The 17010-nt window shown below is 42.6% G+C and overlaps 2 protein-coding genes across 2 annotated transcripts in view; one reads left to right on the top strand and one right to left on the bottom strand.

Annotated features, from left to right (window-relative positions):
- Nucleotides 1-1644, bottom strand: part of LOC119482244 (NACHT, LRR and PYD domains-containing protein 3-like) — a 29556-nt gene extending 27912 nt beyond the window's left edge. Inside the window, exon 1 of the mRNA XM_037759729.1 lies at nt 1567-1644. The gene's annotated coding sequence lies outside the window, so the exon portion shown is untranslated. The remainder of the gene's footprint in view (nt 1-1566) is intronic.
- Nucleotides 1645-1712: 68 nt separating this feature from the next.
- Nucleotides 1713-17010, top strand: part of LOC119482256 (transcription factor 7-like) — a 40224-nt gene continuing 24926 nt past the window's right edge. The window contains exon 1 of the mRNA XM_037759760.1: nt 1713-1841. Within this exon, the coding sequence (XP_037615688.1) occupies nt 1740-1841 (102 nt within the window). The 5' untranslated portion in view covers nt 1713-1739. The remainder of the gene's footprint in view (nt 1842-17010) is intronic.

Genomic DNA, 17010 nt, shown 5'->3' on the forward strand with positions numbered 1-17010 from the left:
CCCTTATTCTAAAGTGTTACCATGCCATTATTATTTCAAAACAGTCAAGTATGGTCTAAATTGTTCAGGGTGTAAAGAAAATCACAAAATCCCTTATTTATTTAAAATTATTGTTTTTATATCAACATTTACAAAGATGCACAAAGCGTGATGAAAATGAATTTAAATGTCTTAAAAATATTATAAAAGTAAAAAAAAGCAAAATGTGTAAAATGAACATGATAGTGATGTTGTGATGAAAACTATAAAAAATAAAGATGTTACAGATTAAAATCTGAACCACTATATGTGATTGTGTGTGTCTGATTCTGTGTGTATGTTCATAATCTGATGGTTACAAGTTGATTTTTAATTTTTATTTAGGAGTCAAAAGTGACCGTTAACTACTGGACACACGAGCTTCATATTCAACTGCAGAACACGTGACACAGCCGTTTGTTCCAAACACTAACATGCACGCGCACTGGGCGTTACCGCGCGCGTAGGCCACAGATGTGTCATTTAGTGAAAAGGTGAAAATCCGTGTATTACAGTGGCGGCCGGCCAATAGAGGGCCACGGGGCCTGGCCCCACCCACCTTGAGCCACCAAAAAAAAAAAAAAAAAAAAAAAAATTATAAAATTATTAATTATAAAAATTATAAAAATTATAAAAATTGTCAATATGTGTGTTTTTGACCTATGGAATATACCCGTAATATTTGTAAAATAGGATAACTGCGCCAAATATCTGCTTTCCTCCTTGAACTCTCTGCTAGTGCACCTCTCAGCTACTCTGCTGCACGTGCACTTTCTGGGGCCAAATGGATTTGGCCCAAGGAAGGCGGGTCTAATAAGCAGTACAGCCAATCACTGATTAAAGATATATGATTACAAGCATGAATGACATACAATTCATCCAATCAGCGCCGTAAAAAAGACTTCCGGGAGAGCCAAACTGATTTGGCCCATGGTGTGCGCGCACACGTTCACGTGTGTCTCTCTCTGTTCTCGTCAGGGCTCATGTCAGTTCTCGCGTGATCTTGTCTTCTCGTCTCTCGCTTCTCTCCACTTCTCTTCTCTCACAGCCCATTTTAACGGCATGACAATGGAACAGCCAAGCACTAGTAGCGCTACTCTTGCAAGACTCAACCCTAACTCGATCAAATCTCTCCTCCAAGACCCGTTTGAGAGAAGGAACATGCCTGACTTCAATAAGAAGGTCATTGAGAGGTTTGCCACTCAGAAGGACAGAAGAGCAAAGTTCCTTTATAAATGATCTGTCGTATGTTATATTAACATACTGAATTGTATGAATAAGATGTCCTTATGTCAGTGTTGGAATAAATGATAAAAATGTAACTGCAAAGTAGTAATGCGTTTTTGATACCTTTTTTTGCATTGAATCGTACTAGGATGTTTGTTGAAATTGATTGGCCCTACCCAAAAAAAAATCCACCAGCCGCCACTGGTGTATTATTTAGTCTTTTCATATTCAACTGGGAATCATAAATCGTAATATTAAAGAAAAGAATCGTTCTTTGGTTATTCGGTAACGAATCCAACAGAAACAGAGTCATTTACAAACCTTTTTAGAAGGAGAGAAGAAGAAGAAACTGCGACACGACCGAGCTCAAAGTGAAACTAAACTGGACCTCTCGTGGTTTAGGTATATCCTGCTATCTGACTTCAAAATAAAAGCACCGTCCTGATGAAGGCGACAGGCCATTTCATCCATAGACATCCATCCAGTACATATGTATGCGGATGGATGTCTATGATTTCATCAGCAGCAGAGACAAAAGAAATGTCCACTTGTCACTTTGTTTCAACGCTTCTTCGTCGACATTAGTTTGGATGATGGTGAAGTTAGTTTGTTGTCAAGTTTGTTCACAGAGAAAGAGGAAGTCTCTGGACAACCAGACACAGCGACGAGTCTTCAAAAAGACCGTTTTGATTTCACTCTAAATGTTGGATGTCTTCATCTCATCAATGTAACTCTGATCTCATGTGTTTGTGACTCTTCACCTCTAAGCTGCAGTAATGTGTTTCTGTCACAAGATGGCGCCAGAGTAAACATGACTGACTGAAGAGTTGGAGAGTTCAACACCACTACATAATCACAATACTACACTATCTGTCATGGAGGAAGAAGTACTACACTTCAACTTTATTTCATCAAGTATACTTTAAGTTAATGTAAAGGATATATTCCCCAAGTATACTTTATGTAGTAAGTATACTAATATCAATGTACTAGTAGTATACTTGTAAGTGTACTACTTATACTTCTTGGGACTAAAGTGGCCCACTTTTTGGTTTATAAAAGTACTTTTAAGTGTACTTTAAGTGTAAGAACAGTAAACTTTGATTACACAACTAGTTTACATATAAGTTTTATTTTGTACTGCAACTATACTATAAGTGTACTGATAGTTTACTAGTTTTATACTTGTAGTCCACTTTATAGTTTATGAAAGTACACTTTAAAGTATACTCTCAGTAAACCACTAGTTTAATAGTTTTTATACTGCAACTATACTATATATTTGTAGCCCACTTTTTAGCAGAGACGGGGACTCGAGTCACACTGAAGTCACACACAGTGACTTGAGACTCGTCTTATTATTATATCATTGCTATTATAATTATATTATTATCGTGAACAGATAATCTAAACACTTAGACAAATGTTGATGAATTGAAGTAAATTCATATCAAAGCATCCTTTTACAAACTCTCACACACTTTAATAGGCTACGCTATCATGAAGTCAGCACAACTACAAGCATACCTAGTATAGTATACCCTTCTTTAGGCCTATAAGGTAGAATACTTCATTATACTTTACTTAAGTACATCTCGATCAAAAGATTAAGTACAAGTAGGCCTATAAGCCAAGTATACTTTCACTTTTCTGTATACTTGTCGGTATGAGCCAAGTATACTTAGACTGTTCTGTGTACTTGTCGGTATGAGCCAAGTATACTTTTGTTAAGTATATCTCTGATAAGTACATACAAAGTAAACTGAAAGTATACACTCTTATTGTAAGTTTAAAGAGCACACTTGAATAAACTTCTTTTTGGTATGGTCACTCAGTAAAGAATGCATCAGCAGCTGTTTGGTCAAATCATGTGACCTTATTTAAGGTGCAAACTCAGGTAACTAATTGCTTAGTGTTATTTTACCATAAATCATTTGTACCAATTCTTCTTTTTTTTTACAAAAACTGAGTTAAATCGAACTTAGAACCGAATGACTGACATGAACAGGACAATAAAGTTACTGGACAAAAGTCAGTAGCTGGCTGGGAGTTCCTGTTTGACGGGTTAAAAAAAAAAGGATCCACCGTTTTGGAACACTCTCATGAGAGTTTCTCTAGTTCGCGAGATTTTGTGTTTGTGTATTCCTGTTCTGCAGGCATCCTTTATCTCTACACTTGTAGCTGAGTAGCATTTACATGCTAATTTGAGTGCCGTGTTTAATGTGTTTTAGATGAAGGTTTTAATAATGTAATGTAGTGGTGAATAAAGTTCAAGGTTATTTTTTGTTATCTTCAATGCCTGACGCTCCTTTGTGGAGCATAGGCCGTTGACCACAGTTCGCCAGAGTCTTTTGTCCTGGGCTTTCCTCTCCAGTTGTTTCCATGTCAGCCCGCTCTGTTTGATGTTCGTGTCAAGGTCCCTGCGCCAGGTGTTCTTGGGCCGGCCTCTCCTTCTTTTGCCTTGTGGGTTCCATCTAAGGGCCTGCCTGGTGATGCTGGTACTCGGTTTCTGGAGTGTGTGGCCAATCCATCCCCATATCCTTCTCCTGATCTCTTCTTCAACAGGTTTTTGACCTGTTCTCTGCCAAAGATCATTGTTGCTGATGGTATCTGGCCAGTGGATGTTTAAGATCCACCTCAGGCAGTTGTTTATGAATGTTTGTACTTTTGTTATTGTGGTCTTGGTTGTCCTCCACGTCTCTGAACCATAGAGGAGTATTGGTTTGATGTTGGAGTTGAAGAGTCTGAGCTTTGTCCGCCGGCTGATTTCTTTGGAGCTCCAGATATTCTTAAGTTGTATGAATGAAGCCCTTGCCTTGCCGATTCTGGCTCTGACATCTGCATCCGTTCCGCCCTGCTTATTGATGACACTACCGAGATATGTAAAGGCTTCCACTTCTTCAAGTGCTGTTCCCTCCAAGGTCACTGAGTCTTCGCTGGTTGTATTGACCTTGAGGACTTTACTTTTCCCTTTATGGATGTTGAGGCCTATTTGTGATGATGTGTCTGCCAGTATTCTTGTCTTTTCTTGCATCTGTTGTCGACTGTGAGACAGCAAAGCCAGGTCATCAGCAAAGTCTAAGTCATCTAGCTGTGTTGTAAGTGTCCACTGGATCCCGTTTCTCCTCTGTGCTGTTGTGGTCTTCATTATCCAATCGATAGCAAGGAGGAAGAGGAAAGGGGACAGTAGACAGCCTTGCCTGACGCCGGTCTTCACTTGGAAGCTTCTGGTGAGCTATCCTCCATGGATAACTCTGCAGGTCATCCCTGCATAAGAGTTCCTGATTATGTTGACCATTTTTTCTGGAATTCCATGGTATCGAAGCAGTTTCCAGAGGATGCTTCTGTCAACACTGTCAAATGCCTTTTCATAGTCTATGAAGTTGATGTACAGTGGAGAATTCCATTCCAATGACTGATCCAACTATGATGCGGAGAGTTGCGATCTTGTCCACGCATGATCTATTCTGCCGAAAGCCTGCTTGCTGGTCTCTTAGCAATGGGTCCACGGCTTTCTTTATTCGTTCCAGGAGAATTCTGTTGAATATCTTTCCTGGCAATGAGAGAAGCATGATTCCTCTGTAGTTAGAATATTTGCTCAGGTCTCCTTTCTTGGGGAGCTTAACCAGATAGCCCTTTTGCCAGTCTGTTGGTACTTCCTCCTTCTCCCAGATCTTCTGGAACAGTGGGTGCAGCATCTCTACAGAGGTGTCCATGTCTGCCTTCAGCGCCTCTGCCGGAATGTTGTCTGGTCCTGCTGCCTTGGTGTTCCTCAATTGTGTGATGGCCTTTTTAATTTCCAGCTTGGTGGGTTTTCCACAGTTGATGGACAAATCCGTCTCCACAGGTTGAATGTCTGGAGGGTTAAGTGTTGTCGGTCTGTTCAGGAGTTCTTCAAAGTGTTCTGCCCATCTCTCCTGTTGTTGTTCTAGTTCTGTGATCGTCTTCCCTTCCTTGTCTTTCACTGGTCGCTCTGTCTGTCTGGTCTTGCTGGACAGCTTCTTGGTGGTGTCGTACAGCTCTTTCATGTTTTCTTTTGCTGCCGCCTCTTCTGCTTCTTTAGCCAGGCTGTCGATGTAATTTCTCTTGTCCTTCTTCGCACTTTTCTTTACCCTATCTTTTGACCTCTGTGTATTCTTGTTGGGCTTTTGCCCTGGTTGTTCTTGTACGACAGTTGTTGATGTCTGCCTTCTTCTGTCTTCTCTCTTCTATCTTGTGTTGAGTTTCTGCTGATATCCACTCTTTCTGCTGGCACTTCTTTAGTCCGATCACTTCCTGACATGTTGTTGTGACGGCCTCTCTTATCTTTTCCCATTGATCTTGCATGTCTTCTTCCATGCGCAGATCTTGCAATACCTGGAATCTGTTCTTCAGATTCAGCGTGTACTCCTCCCTTTTCTGTGTCTCTTCCAAAAGGCGGACGCTGAACTTCTGTCTCTTTGTTGTTGTTTCCATCCAGTGCTTCTTCAGTTTCAGCTTCAGAGTGGCAACTAGCAGGTGGTGATCTGATGCTATGTCTGCTCCTCTCTTCACCCGTAGGTCCTGAAGTGATCTCCTGAACTTCCTGGTTATACAGAAGTGGTCTATCTGGTTCTCTGTCACGCCATCCGGTGATCGCTTTATGAATACTCTTGTGTGGAAAGACGTTTCCACCTATGACTAGGTGGTTCAGAGCACAGGTGTCTGCAAATCTCTCTCCATTCTTACTCATCTCTCCCAAACCCTGCTTGCCCATTACTTCTTCATAGCCTGTGTTGTCTCTTCCGGTCTTTGCATTGAAGTCCCCCATGAGAATACTGATGTCTTTTCCCTATATCTGTTCCAGGATGCTCTGCAGTCTGTTATAAAAGTCATCTTTATTTTCACCGTTGCTGTCGTTGGTGCATAGCACTGTATCACATTCATCTTGATCTTCTGCTTCTTAGTTCTGAAAGAAGCTGTTATGATTCTTGGCCCATGTGCTTCCCATCCAATTAGTGCTCTCTGTGCTGTTCTTGATAGAAGAAGACCGACTCCCTCTGTGTGCGGGGCTTTGTCTTCTTCATGGCCAGAGTAGAGTAGCAGCTCTCCTGTCATCAGTCTTTGTTGTCCAGATTGAATCCATCTTGTCTCACCGATTCCCAACAGGTCTAGCTTGTATCTATTCATTTCTGCTGCTACTTGCATGGTCTTTCCGGTCTCATACATGGTCCTAACGTTTCACGTTTCAATCCGGATGTCCCTGGTTGACAGAAGGGGTTTCGGCTCTGTGACTTCCTTGACTTTGTGACTTTCATCACACAGCGTCATATTTCCTCTTGATGAGGAACCCTCCTCAACCAGGATTTGATTCTGTCTTTCTGTTGTCAACGTTTCTGTAGAATACAGGTTTTTTACAAGTTGGGGTTGCTAGCCCCAAGCCTAACCTTCCACCATTTCTGGCTTCTGGTGTGTTTTTTTTGTTACCTTCATTTCATTTTATTGTCATTCTGTGATGATCTGTGACAATAGTGTTTTTCGAGCACCAGACTCCCTTTAGAAAACCTCTCATTTTACTGCAGCAGGGTCTGACAGTCTGCCCCGCTCAGTCCTGGTTCTGGTTCTCCCGTGCCTCCCTTCCCTCCAGCTGGCCCAGAAATATGGCCTGGGTCTCCAGCAGCGTGGTGTCGGTTCCCAGGGGGGAACGGCGGAGCAGCGAGGGGAAGCTCTGCTCCTGGCCGAAGGAGGAGACGCATCTGCCAGGCGCCGAGTTCTCCACCTCCCGCCGAAGCTCCGACTGCTGGGAAGCCGGATATGGGTCTGTCCGCGGCGGGCTGGTCACTGCCAGAGGCCCCGCTGGAGTCTGAGCTGAAGGTGTTTCTAGTGAAGCTGCATGATTTGGTGTGTTTACAACGTTACTAGTCTTGTACATCCGTATGTTCAACACACTGTTGAAGCCACAGCTGGAGCTTTGTCTGCCTGTTAGTACAGCCGCGAACAGCGACACAAGTAGCAGAGCTCCGCGAGGACATTTTAGAAAATGATCATTTAACGTTAATTAAAGATCTGTTCAAAGATAAAGCAGGAATCAGTCCTATCAGTCTGGTGTACTCTGTTAACTATTAACACCACTGTCACTCCATATGTTTTTGTATAGTTTCTATTTTATTCTTATTTTAGTTTTATATACCCATTATTATTCATCCTTTTACTTTATCTATTAATCTTTACTCGGTCTGTCTTTGTGCTCCTGCAACAACAGATTTCCCCTCTGGTGATCAATAAAGTTTCATCTGATCTTCTAGTATTTTATATCTTAATAAAGAATAAAGAAAGGATAAAACAGATGTGTTGTTTTAGGGTTGTAAAAATCAGTAATACAAATAGAAACAGTGTCTGATATAAAGGAACGAGGATCCTGTGAACCTGTATTTAAATTAAAATATCAAAACCCACCTTGTGTTGTTGTCAGATCTCACAGTAACGATGCATCATATTTTATAGGCTGATCTGTGACACCTTAAAAAGTAAATCTGTCCCCTTGAACAGTAAAGAAGGATTAGTATGGGGACCTGGAACAGAACATGGAGATACAAGTTTACTGTTGTTCAATTAACTTCTTGTCTGATCAAGTCCTCAAATACTAATCTGTACAACATGATTCACATATGATAACCTGAATATATTCATACATACCTTAATGTTCACCCTCAACTACAGCTAGTGAAGGTGTACCAGAGTTTCTGTAGACAGGACCATGGCATGTGAGTAGGGCGAAGAGTGCTGGAGCTGAGCTAGAATCCTGGTTTTAAAGAGAACAGGAGTTCTTATTTCACTGCTGCCTGTGATAGCAGAATCTGTGGCTATGATTCATACATTCCCCATATTAATTATAATCAGAACAATGGTGTTCCATTATTTTTATATAATATTAAATAGTTCTGATCAGCAACGGTCTATTTTAGAGAAATTACAGACCACAGAACGCCGTGATTGACCAATCGGAATTGAGTATTCAACACAGCCGTGTAATAAGAAAAAGTAAAAGTCCCCTAGAAGTGTATGATTCAATATTTGTCCCATGGTCTAGTGTTAAAAAGCTAACAAGAATCGCAATACTTAAAAACCTACACGGCACCTAAGAACCGTGATAGTATTGTAACAGACTCTCCTACACGTGTTCATCGTTTAAAACTGTATTTTGGCTAACAAGGTGTTTGGTCCCTTTCTATTGCCATAGGGCAGGAAGATGGGTTGGCGGGTTTCCGCTGTGTATCGGTTGTTGCGTGGAAGGAAAAATAAATAAAGCTGGCGGCAGTTGCTGCTCACTTGTTGTTCACCACGTCGTTTGTTATTTTTATATAACAAACCCAAGTCGCACGGCTACATTGGTGACAGCGGCGTTTTTTTGTTTTTTGACGAGCCGTTTGTAGTTTCTGACATGTGGTGTGGAGATGAGGATCCTTTTAGACCCAGCATGGCGCGGTTCGCCAGAAGCTCGCCTGGCAGGGAAGTTAGAGTCGACCTGCCCGCTCCTTTTGCTGGAGATGGGAGCCAGAGTTTCCTCGGCTGTTGCTGAGTGCTGTGAGAATGCCATGGCGGCCCTGCAGAGAGACTGTGTGAGTACATTCGCGGGTGCTTCCCTGGGGGAGAATACAGCCGTGCAGTCCGTGTCTGCTGCTGATAGCCTCCAGAGGGCCATTGGTAAATTAACTGAGGACATGTATGCTATGAGAATGGACATGAAAGAAATATATAATGAGAATCAGAGGCTTAGGGCCAGGAACACTGACAGGACGGAGCGTGGATTCCGCTCACCCTCAGGGGGACGCTGTGGCTGTACCTGTGGGGAGGTTGGATGTCAGGCGAGGGGGTCCTATGATGGATACCGGGGCCATTCTCCGGATTGTGGGCTGTTTCCGATGAGAGGGCCTCACCTGCCTCATGACCATTCCCTGGACCAGGGCATGTCTCCCGCGAATAAGCCGCCTGGGCGCAGGAGCCCTAGCCCTTGGTGGCGGTCCCGGCGTGAGGGGGAGCCAGGGAAACTCGGTGTGCGTTTCCTGCCACAGCAGCCATCAGGGAAACGGTCAGTAGCTGGTGTCGAGGCCCAGGCATCAGCCTTCCTGACTGAGGGCTCCTTGCAACACGACACGACTAACGACACTGCTAATGTGGACTGTGATGACTGTCCTGCTGGCAGCACACTTTCTATGTGTTGAAGGAATCCACTCAAAGTGTTCTGCTCGGCCTGGACTTTCTGACCAAGAACCATGCACTGCTGGACTTAGGTCGGGGGGTGTTGCAATTATGGGATGTCGCTGTGCCCCTACTACGGGGTGGGGAGATGATTCCTGCGGCTTTTGCCTACCTCAGGCAGGTGCTTATCTCCTCACCGGTGGTGATGCTGCCAAATTTTGCACTCCCATTTAAAATCTACACTGACGCTTCTAAAGATGCAGTGGGAACGGTGCTGGCACAGGAAGTTGAAGGGCTCGAGAAGGTGATGGCCTACGCCAGCCAGGCTCTCTCCCTCACACAAAAGCGGTCGTCCACTTTCGAGAGGGAACTATGGGAACACAAACACTGTGGGACTGTCTACTTTCTCCATCATAACTGACTATCGTCCCCTTCTGGGCCTCAGGCGCATGGCTATGGACCATGACCCCACGGGATAGAGGAGCAGGTGGATTTTGGAGCTGGACCCGTTGGACTGGGTCATGATTCACAAGGACGGTTCCCGTCATAACAATGCGGATGCACTGTCCCGTCGGCCTGTTGACCTGGACACTTCAACGGGGGGGCTCCCCATTGCCTCTGTGGAGGAGCCAAACTACTCCTCATCTCCAGACACGACACACATGAACCAGGATCCTATCTATTCTATCTCCATCAGGGACTCGGAACTGCTGCCCTTGCAGCACGAGGACACAGACATTAGCACAGTGTTGGCTTGGTTGGAACCGGGCACAACGAGACCGCCTCGCAGGCTCGTCAGGGGGTCCTCTGCTAATCTGAGGAAACTATGGATTGAGTTTAACCGTCAGTCACAGGTCACAGGTACCCAGTTCCCAGGCAGAGAGCACCCAAAGGGGGGTCTCAGGCTGTCCGCCCGATGCAGCGGGTGGCTGCGGACATTTTGGAGTTGCCTTTGACCTCCCGGGGGAACAGATACATTTTAGTAGTGGAGGACTACTTCATTAAGTTTGTAAACTTGTACACCCTACAGAACCAGAGAGCTCAAACAGTGGCTCATTGCCTGTTTGAGGATTATGTGTTAGTGCATGGAGTCCTGGAAGTTCTCCACAGTGATCAGGGCCGCCAGTTTTAGGCAGAGGTAATCCAGAGCCTCTGTAAACTGTTGGGCATAAAGAAAACGCGCACCACTGCTTACAACCCAAAGTCTGATGGCATGGTGGAGCGTCATAACAGAACTCTGATCGATCAGCTGGCTAAGATGTTGCTTTCTCATGGGGGTGAGTGGGACATGTATGTGAAGGAAGTTGCTTTTCTATACAACACCTCCAAGCATTCCAGTACACAGTTCATCCCCTTCTACCCCATGCATGGGCGCAAGGCACGGGTTCCAGCTGACGTGTGTGTGCCCCTTGGCATTCTGGACTACCGGGGCCCTGGATCGCCAACAGAGTATGTGTTGTCCATGGCGGAGCGGCTGGTGTCAGCATTCAGCATGGCTAGACTCAATGTGGCAGAAGCACATGAGACACAGAAACTGTATTATGATGAGCGTAGCTGCCAACGGGCCTACAGCATGGGTGCGCTGGTATGGCTAAATAACCCCACTGAGAGCCGTACCAAGCTGGCGCCACACTGGAAGGGCCCCTATCGGGTTGCGCAGGTGCTGGCTTCTGGAGGGGAAGCTGCACTGACATACCGCATCATCAACCCCCTGGACTCAATGGAACGAGCCCAGGTTGTTCACCATGACAGACTCAAACCTTACACTCTGCACATTACCGACACAGACTGTTCCCGCTACTCCTCCTCCCTTCACCTGCCCTCCCGCCTTGGAGGCTTTGCCAGCCTCCCAGCTTCCTGTTGGGGAGGGTCAGTTTCAGACTGGAGGATTAGATTATGGACTTGGGGGGGATTCAGTGGGGTTTGAACCCACTCAGTCTCGCAGGGGGAGAGTGGTACGACCCCCTTCGCACCTTAAAGACTCAAATTCTGAGTTTTTTATGTTGTGGTCTTGTTGCACTTTAATGTTTTCTGGAGTTAAGCACTATTTTATAGGAGGTATTGTTTACACAGATGTTGGAATAACTGTTTATTACTGTTATTTTGGTGAAGAAACGGGGACGTTTCCAGTTGATGGGGGGAGATGTGTAACAGGAACGATGGAGGCCGGCTCCCGTCCGAGAGCCGTTTGTTTTTTTATTAATTCAAGGCAGAATGATAGGATGATCTTCTCCGCGCCACGGGCATTCCATGCACTGACTGTGACTGAATGTTGTGTTAATGACGTCCGTGCGACCAATCAGGTGATGACAGACGTGGATCATACCAGCATGCAGGGAGGGGCGGGGATGCGTGGTGCGCTGACGGTCTACAGGTACAGAGCAGGAGGAAGAGGAGGAGAGAAAGAGAGAGTGTGGTGCGCAAATAACAGACAAGATGAGTGACAGTCGAAAACGAAACAGATTGAAAAATGTTGGTATTCTGGAAATTATAAGGTTTAGAATAATTATATTGAATAATTTAAGTGATATATGTGCACACATACTAATCATAGGTCAAAACAGGGCTAAATTTGGTTGAATTATAAAATTCAGAAGTGATAAAACAAAGAGCCGTTTGGGAGCCGAAAGAGCCGGCTCTTCTTGGTGAGCTGAGCCAAATGATCTGGCTCACTAGAAAGAGCTGGAATTCCCATCACTACTCGTCAGCTAACGCAACAACTATCCAAGGCCTATTGAAGGAGGCTGAGTCTCAGGCATGCACGGGTCTAGGGGTATGGGGTATAACGCATCCGCATCACCAGACTGCTCTTTAACTAGGCTCCGTCATTATGATGCGACGGCGGCGGATGTTAGTGACGTGGTGAAACTACAATGTTCTGAAGATGGACTACAGAAGGCGGCGCCACCACCCCCCTGTGCGTTTTAAATAGGTCTTCCAGTGATGAACTGCTTCACCCGCGATGTGTTAAAGAGAGATACCACAGCTCCTCCTCCTGCTGCTGGAACACTTTACATCAACACATAATAAAGATCATCTGACCTAATGTGGAAAAATATCACTCATTACTAAGGTTGGAATTGAAATAAACAAGGACTATATGATAAATATTGAGTTCATTGTTAGAGTTATGAAGGTGTAGGACCATATACTGTAAGTGTAGGCTGTACTTCTTCCTACTCCTTTTGGGACATGAAATATTTATTTATGTTGATTATTTGTTAATTGGTTGTTTACTGTTCATTTTATACGTTATTCTCGTTTTGTTTTTTACTGAGGTATTTGTTACATGTTCCAAATAAATAATTCATTAAGAATAAGATGAAACGAAATGGTTGTCGATGTCCACTCATATTAACATGAATCCCAAATAGTGTATGAGCGTATGAAAATAATATGCAAGATAAGCATATAGTTTGTTATTATGAACGGCCGAATGGTGCGTCGCTTTAAATGCTACGGCCGCAAGGAATTGTGGGATGTTATTCTCTCGTTTCCTTTGGTAAAGGATGGTCCAGTGTATCCTATGCTAAAGGAGATAATAAAGGAAGCATTGAAGCTCCTTTCCTTAACTTTTGGTGAATTCGAACGGCTCTTATCCTGGCTGCTACTGAGGTACTTCCGGGTCATTAAGCGTCTTTGAGTTCTTTAAAAGCGCTACGTAAGTTGAATTCATTATTATTATTATTATTTCACTCAGTTAGGAACCTTCCTAAGCAAAAAGGACTATTCGAACGCAACCCGGCTCTTGTCATGGCTGCTACTGAGGTACTTCCGGGTCATTTCACTCCGTTAGGAACTTTCCTAAGCAAAAAGGACTTTTCGAATGCAACCCTGGCAACTATCCCGCCGCCAAAAACATCTAACCGAAGTTCCCAAGGTGCTACAAGTGATTCAAACTTTTTCCAAAGCCTCTGGTCTAAAGCTGAATTTGAACAAGTGTGAGTTAATGCCAATTCATCAAAGTCCTTTAACAGAGGCTTACAATATTCCTATAAAATGACTGTTAAATACTTGGGCATTCATATTTCTAGAGATTCAGCTGAAAACAAAAATAAGAATGTGTGGAAAGTAATAGATGATGGCCAAAATAGACTTAACTTGTGGTTATTAAGAGATATTAGTTTACTGGGTCGAATTTTCTTGACAAAAATGGAAAGCATCTCAAGATGTATCTTTCCAGCATACTCAATGGCTATTCCAAAGAGAGCTATTAAAAAAATCAACCGAATTAATTTTGATTATATTTGGAAAAGGAAAATTCACTATGTTAAGAGAGCAGAGATGACCAAAGAGTTTAAGGATGGAGGCGTACAAGCCATCGACTTTGATTTTTTAAATGGAACCATGAAAATTAATTGGTTAAAATCTTTTCTGAGCAACAACAACTTTTGGTATCATAACCCCAGAGAAATATTCAAGAAATTGGGAGGTATAGAATTTTTACTTAAATGTGATTTCGCTATTCAAAGACTCCCAATTAAACTATCCCTTTTTCACCAGCAGGTCCTATTATATTGGAAGCTTTTATACAATCACAATTTCACCCCACACAATACACCAATATGGAATAATAGATATGTTGTGGTTAAAAACAAATCTTTGTTTAACAAGGACTGGATGGATAAAGGAATTTGGTCGGTGACTCACTTAGTTGATAGTAGTGGCTGTATCATGTCATATGAGAATTTCTGTCTAAGATATAATTTAATTGGCAATCATGACATATTTAAATCCATAACTAAAGCCATCCCCATCTCTATTATCTGCTTGATTAGAGGAATTTTAACAAATCCTACTCCTATCACACCTCGTCTCCCACAACTTTTAGTTGGTGGCTGTGACTTTTGTGAAATCAAAATCCCAAACAAAACAATTAGAAATATGTTTAATCACATCTCATACCCTATAATATCTTACAGAAACTCAATTTTACAAATCTATCAGAAAGGAACTATTCACATGTAACGAACTAAATATCTAAAATTCCCCATAACTCCCAAAGCAAAAGAAATCCATTTTAAAATATTAAACGGAGTGTATCCATCCAGTGATTTGTTGCGACAACGATTTGGAATTGAAACCAATAATTGTGTATTTTGTGATGATACTGAAACTACTGATCATTTATTTTTTCATTGTATGTATTCTGGAGCTTTATGGCTGCATATACATGACTGGCTTTTCCCAAAAGTTTCTCATCTGGGAAACTTCTCTCAAAAGGACATTGTTTATGGACTTGTCACAGACAACAACAAAGATGACTTTCTGGTGAATAACATTCTCATTCTTGGAAAATTTTATTTGCACAAATCCAAGTATATGAAAGTGAAACCTAGGTTAAATGTGTTTCATTCCGAGTACCTTTCTCACATAAACGCCCTTAAATTCATGAAAAAAAATGCATTGAAACTTCTTAGTATAATAGAAGAATACGAATTACATGTACAGCCCTAGCCCTTCATTCAATTTTTTATTATTTTCATGTATAATTTTACATATTATATTTGTTCTTATTCTGTATGCACCTTGTCCTTTTTACTTGAATGCAATGATCTATGAGCCATGTTGTTTGTAAATTTGAATTTGTTTAATAAAAAAAAAAAACTATCCCGCAGCCAGCCAGAGGTCACAACGAGACAACCACACTTCCGGTTACAAGTACTTCCGGTCTGGTTTTTCACTTTAAAGTGACAGAGAGTCTCCACCTGGAGGTCAGGAGGAAAACAACAGGTATACAGAGGATTTTATTAATCAACCTTATTATATTCAGTGGTGGAATGTAACTAAGTACATTTAGTACTTTAGTACTATACTTAATTCAAGCTACTCTACTTGAGTATTTCCATTTCCTGCTACTTCCTGCTTCTCCTCCACTACATCTCAGAGGGAAATATTGTACTTTTTACTCCACTACATTTATCTGACAGCTTTAGTTACTTTACAGATGACAGTTCACCCAATGATATATTATGACCAATTTATATATATATATATATATACTGGAAAAAAAAGTTAGTAAACTTGTGTTTGGTGGATTATTTCTCTGTTGTTACAATGCTAATTGGCATTGTATTTTACATCGTTGGAAAGCCTGTTTATTTACCTTTGCAATGATGTGCAACTTGTAAGGATCATGCATTTGTGGGATGAGCAGCACAGCTGATTATGTGGGTAGCGCCCAAGAAAAATTTGCCAAAATGCTCTGCCAATGGTAAACAGTGTATTCTCATAAGGCTACCAGGAAGCCTGCAATGACTGCCCTTCACCGTCAGGCCCGTTTGCGCTGGTGTCGACAACACAGACAATGGAACCTGAACATGTGGGGGAATGTCATGTTCAGTGATGAGTCCATGTTCTGTCTGCAAAAGTTGGATGGCAGGGTCAAAGTATGGAGACGACTCGGAGAACGCTATGCTGATTGTTGCACCGATGGAGTAACAGCTTTTGGTGGGGGCAGTGTCATGGTGTTGGGCGACATTTCCCTCACTGGCAAAACAAGGCTTGTCATTGTAGGCCATCTCAATGCAGTGAGATACCGGGATGAGATTCTGCAGCCAGTGGCGATCCCATATCTCCACAATCTGGGACCTAACTTCATCCTCCAAGATGACAACGCTCACCCCCACAGAGCCAGGGTTATCACAGACTACCTCCACAATGTGGGAGTAGAGAGAATGGAACGGCCTGCCAAGAGTCCACACCTCAACCCAATTCAACACTTGTAGGATCAGCTTGGGCGTGCTGTACGTGTTAGAGTGACCAACACAACCACACTGGCTGACCTGCAACGAATCCTGGTTGAGGAATGGAACGCCATCCCACAGCAACGTGTGACCAGGTTGGTGACCAGCATGAGGAGGAGGTGCCAGGCTGTTGTGGCTGCGTATGGATCTTCCACCGCTACTGAGGCTTCTGATGGTGTATTAAATGAATAAAGTGTAAAATTGCCAATATGTCTTGTTTGTTCCTTGTTACTGATAGAGAGTTCAATCATCCAATCCACCAAACAACTCAAAACAAGAGTCAATACCAACAGGAGAATACACTATTTACCATTGGCAGAGCATTTTGGCAAATTTTTCATCCCACAAATGCATGATCCTTACAAGTTGGACATCATTGTGAAGGTAAATAAACAGGCTTTCCAACAATGTAAAATACAATGCCAATTAGCGTTGTAACAACAGAGAAATAATCCACCAAACACAAGTTTCCGAACTTTTTTCCCCCAGTTTATATACATATATACATATACATATATATATATGTATATTTATTATACTATGACCAATTTATTTATATATATAATATTATGACCAATTTGTCCTAACCTAGACTACTCAAGTATATATACTGTATGTAGTTGATTTTCTATAAACTTTAATCTTTGGACTGATGGTGGTTGATAAAGTCAAATAATACGGCATCGGAGGTAAAATCATTGCTTTCCCGTCGGGTCAGTGTTACAGGAACTCTTAGCTCTCAGGTTAGTTTCCCTTTTATCAGTAACCAATGAGGAGAGGGAGCTCATGAATATTAGTGAACAGGAGAATGATGTCATCTGCTTTACAGCAACACCAACAGAAATGAAACACTTTTAAACAC

Source organism: Sebastes umbrosus, chromosome 22 (assembly GCF_015220745.1).
Source record: "Sebastes umbrosus isolate fSebUmb1 chromosome 22, fSebUmb1.pri, whole genome shotgun sequence".
Taxonomy (NCBI): domain Eukaryota; kingdom Metazoa; phylum Chordata; class Actinopteri; order Perciformes; family Sebastidae; genus Sebastes; species Sebastes umbrosus.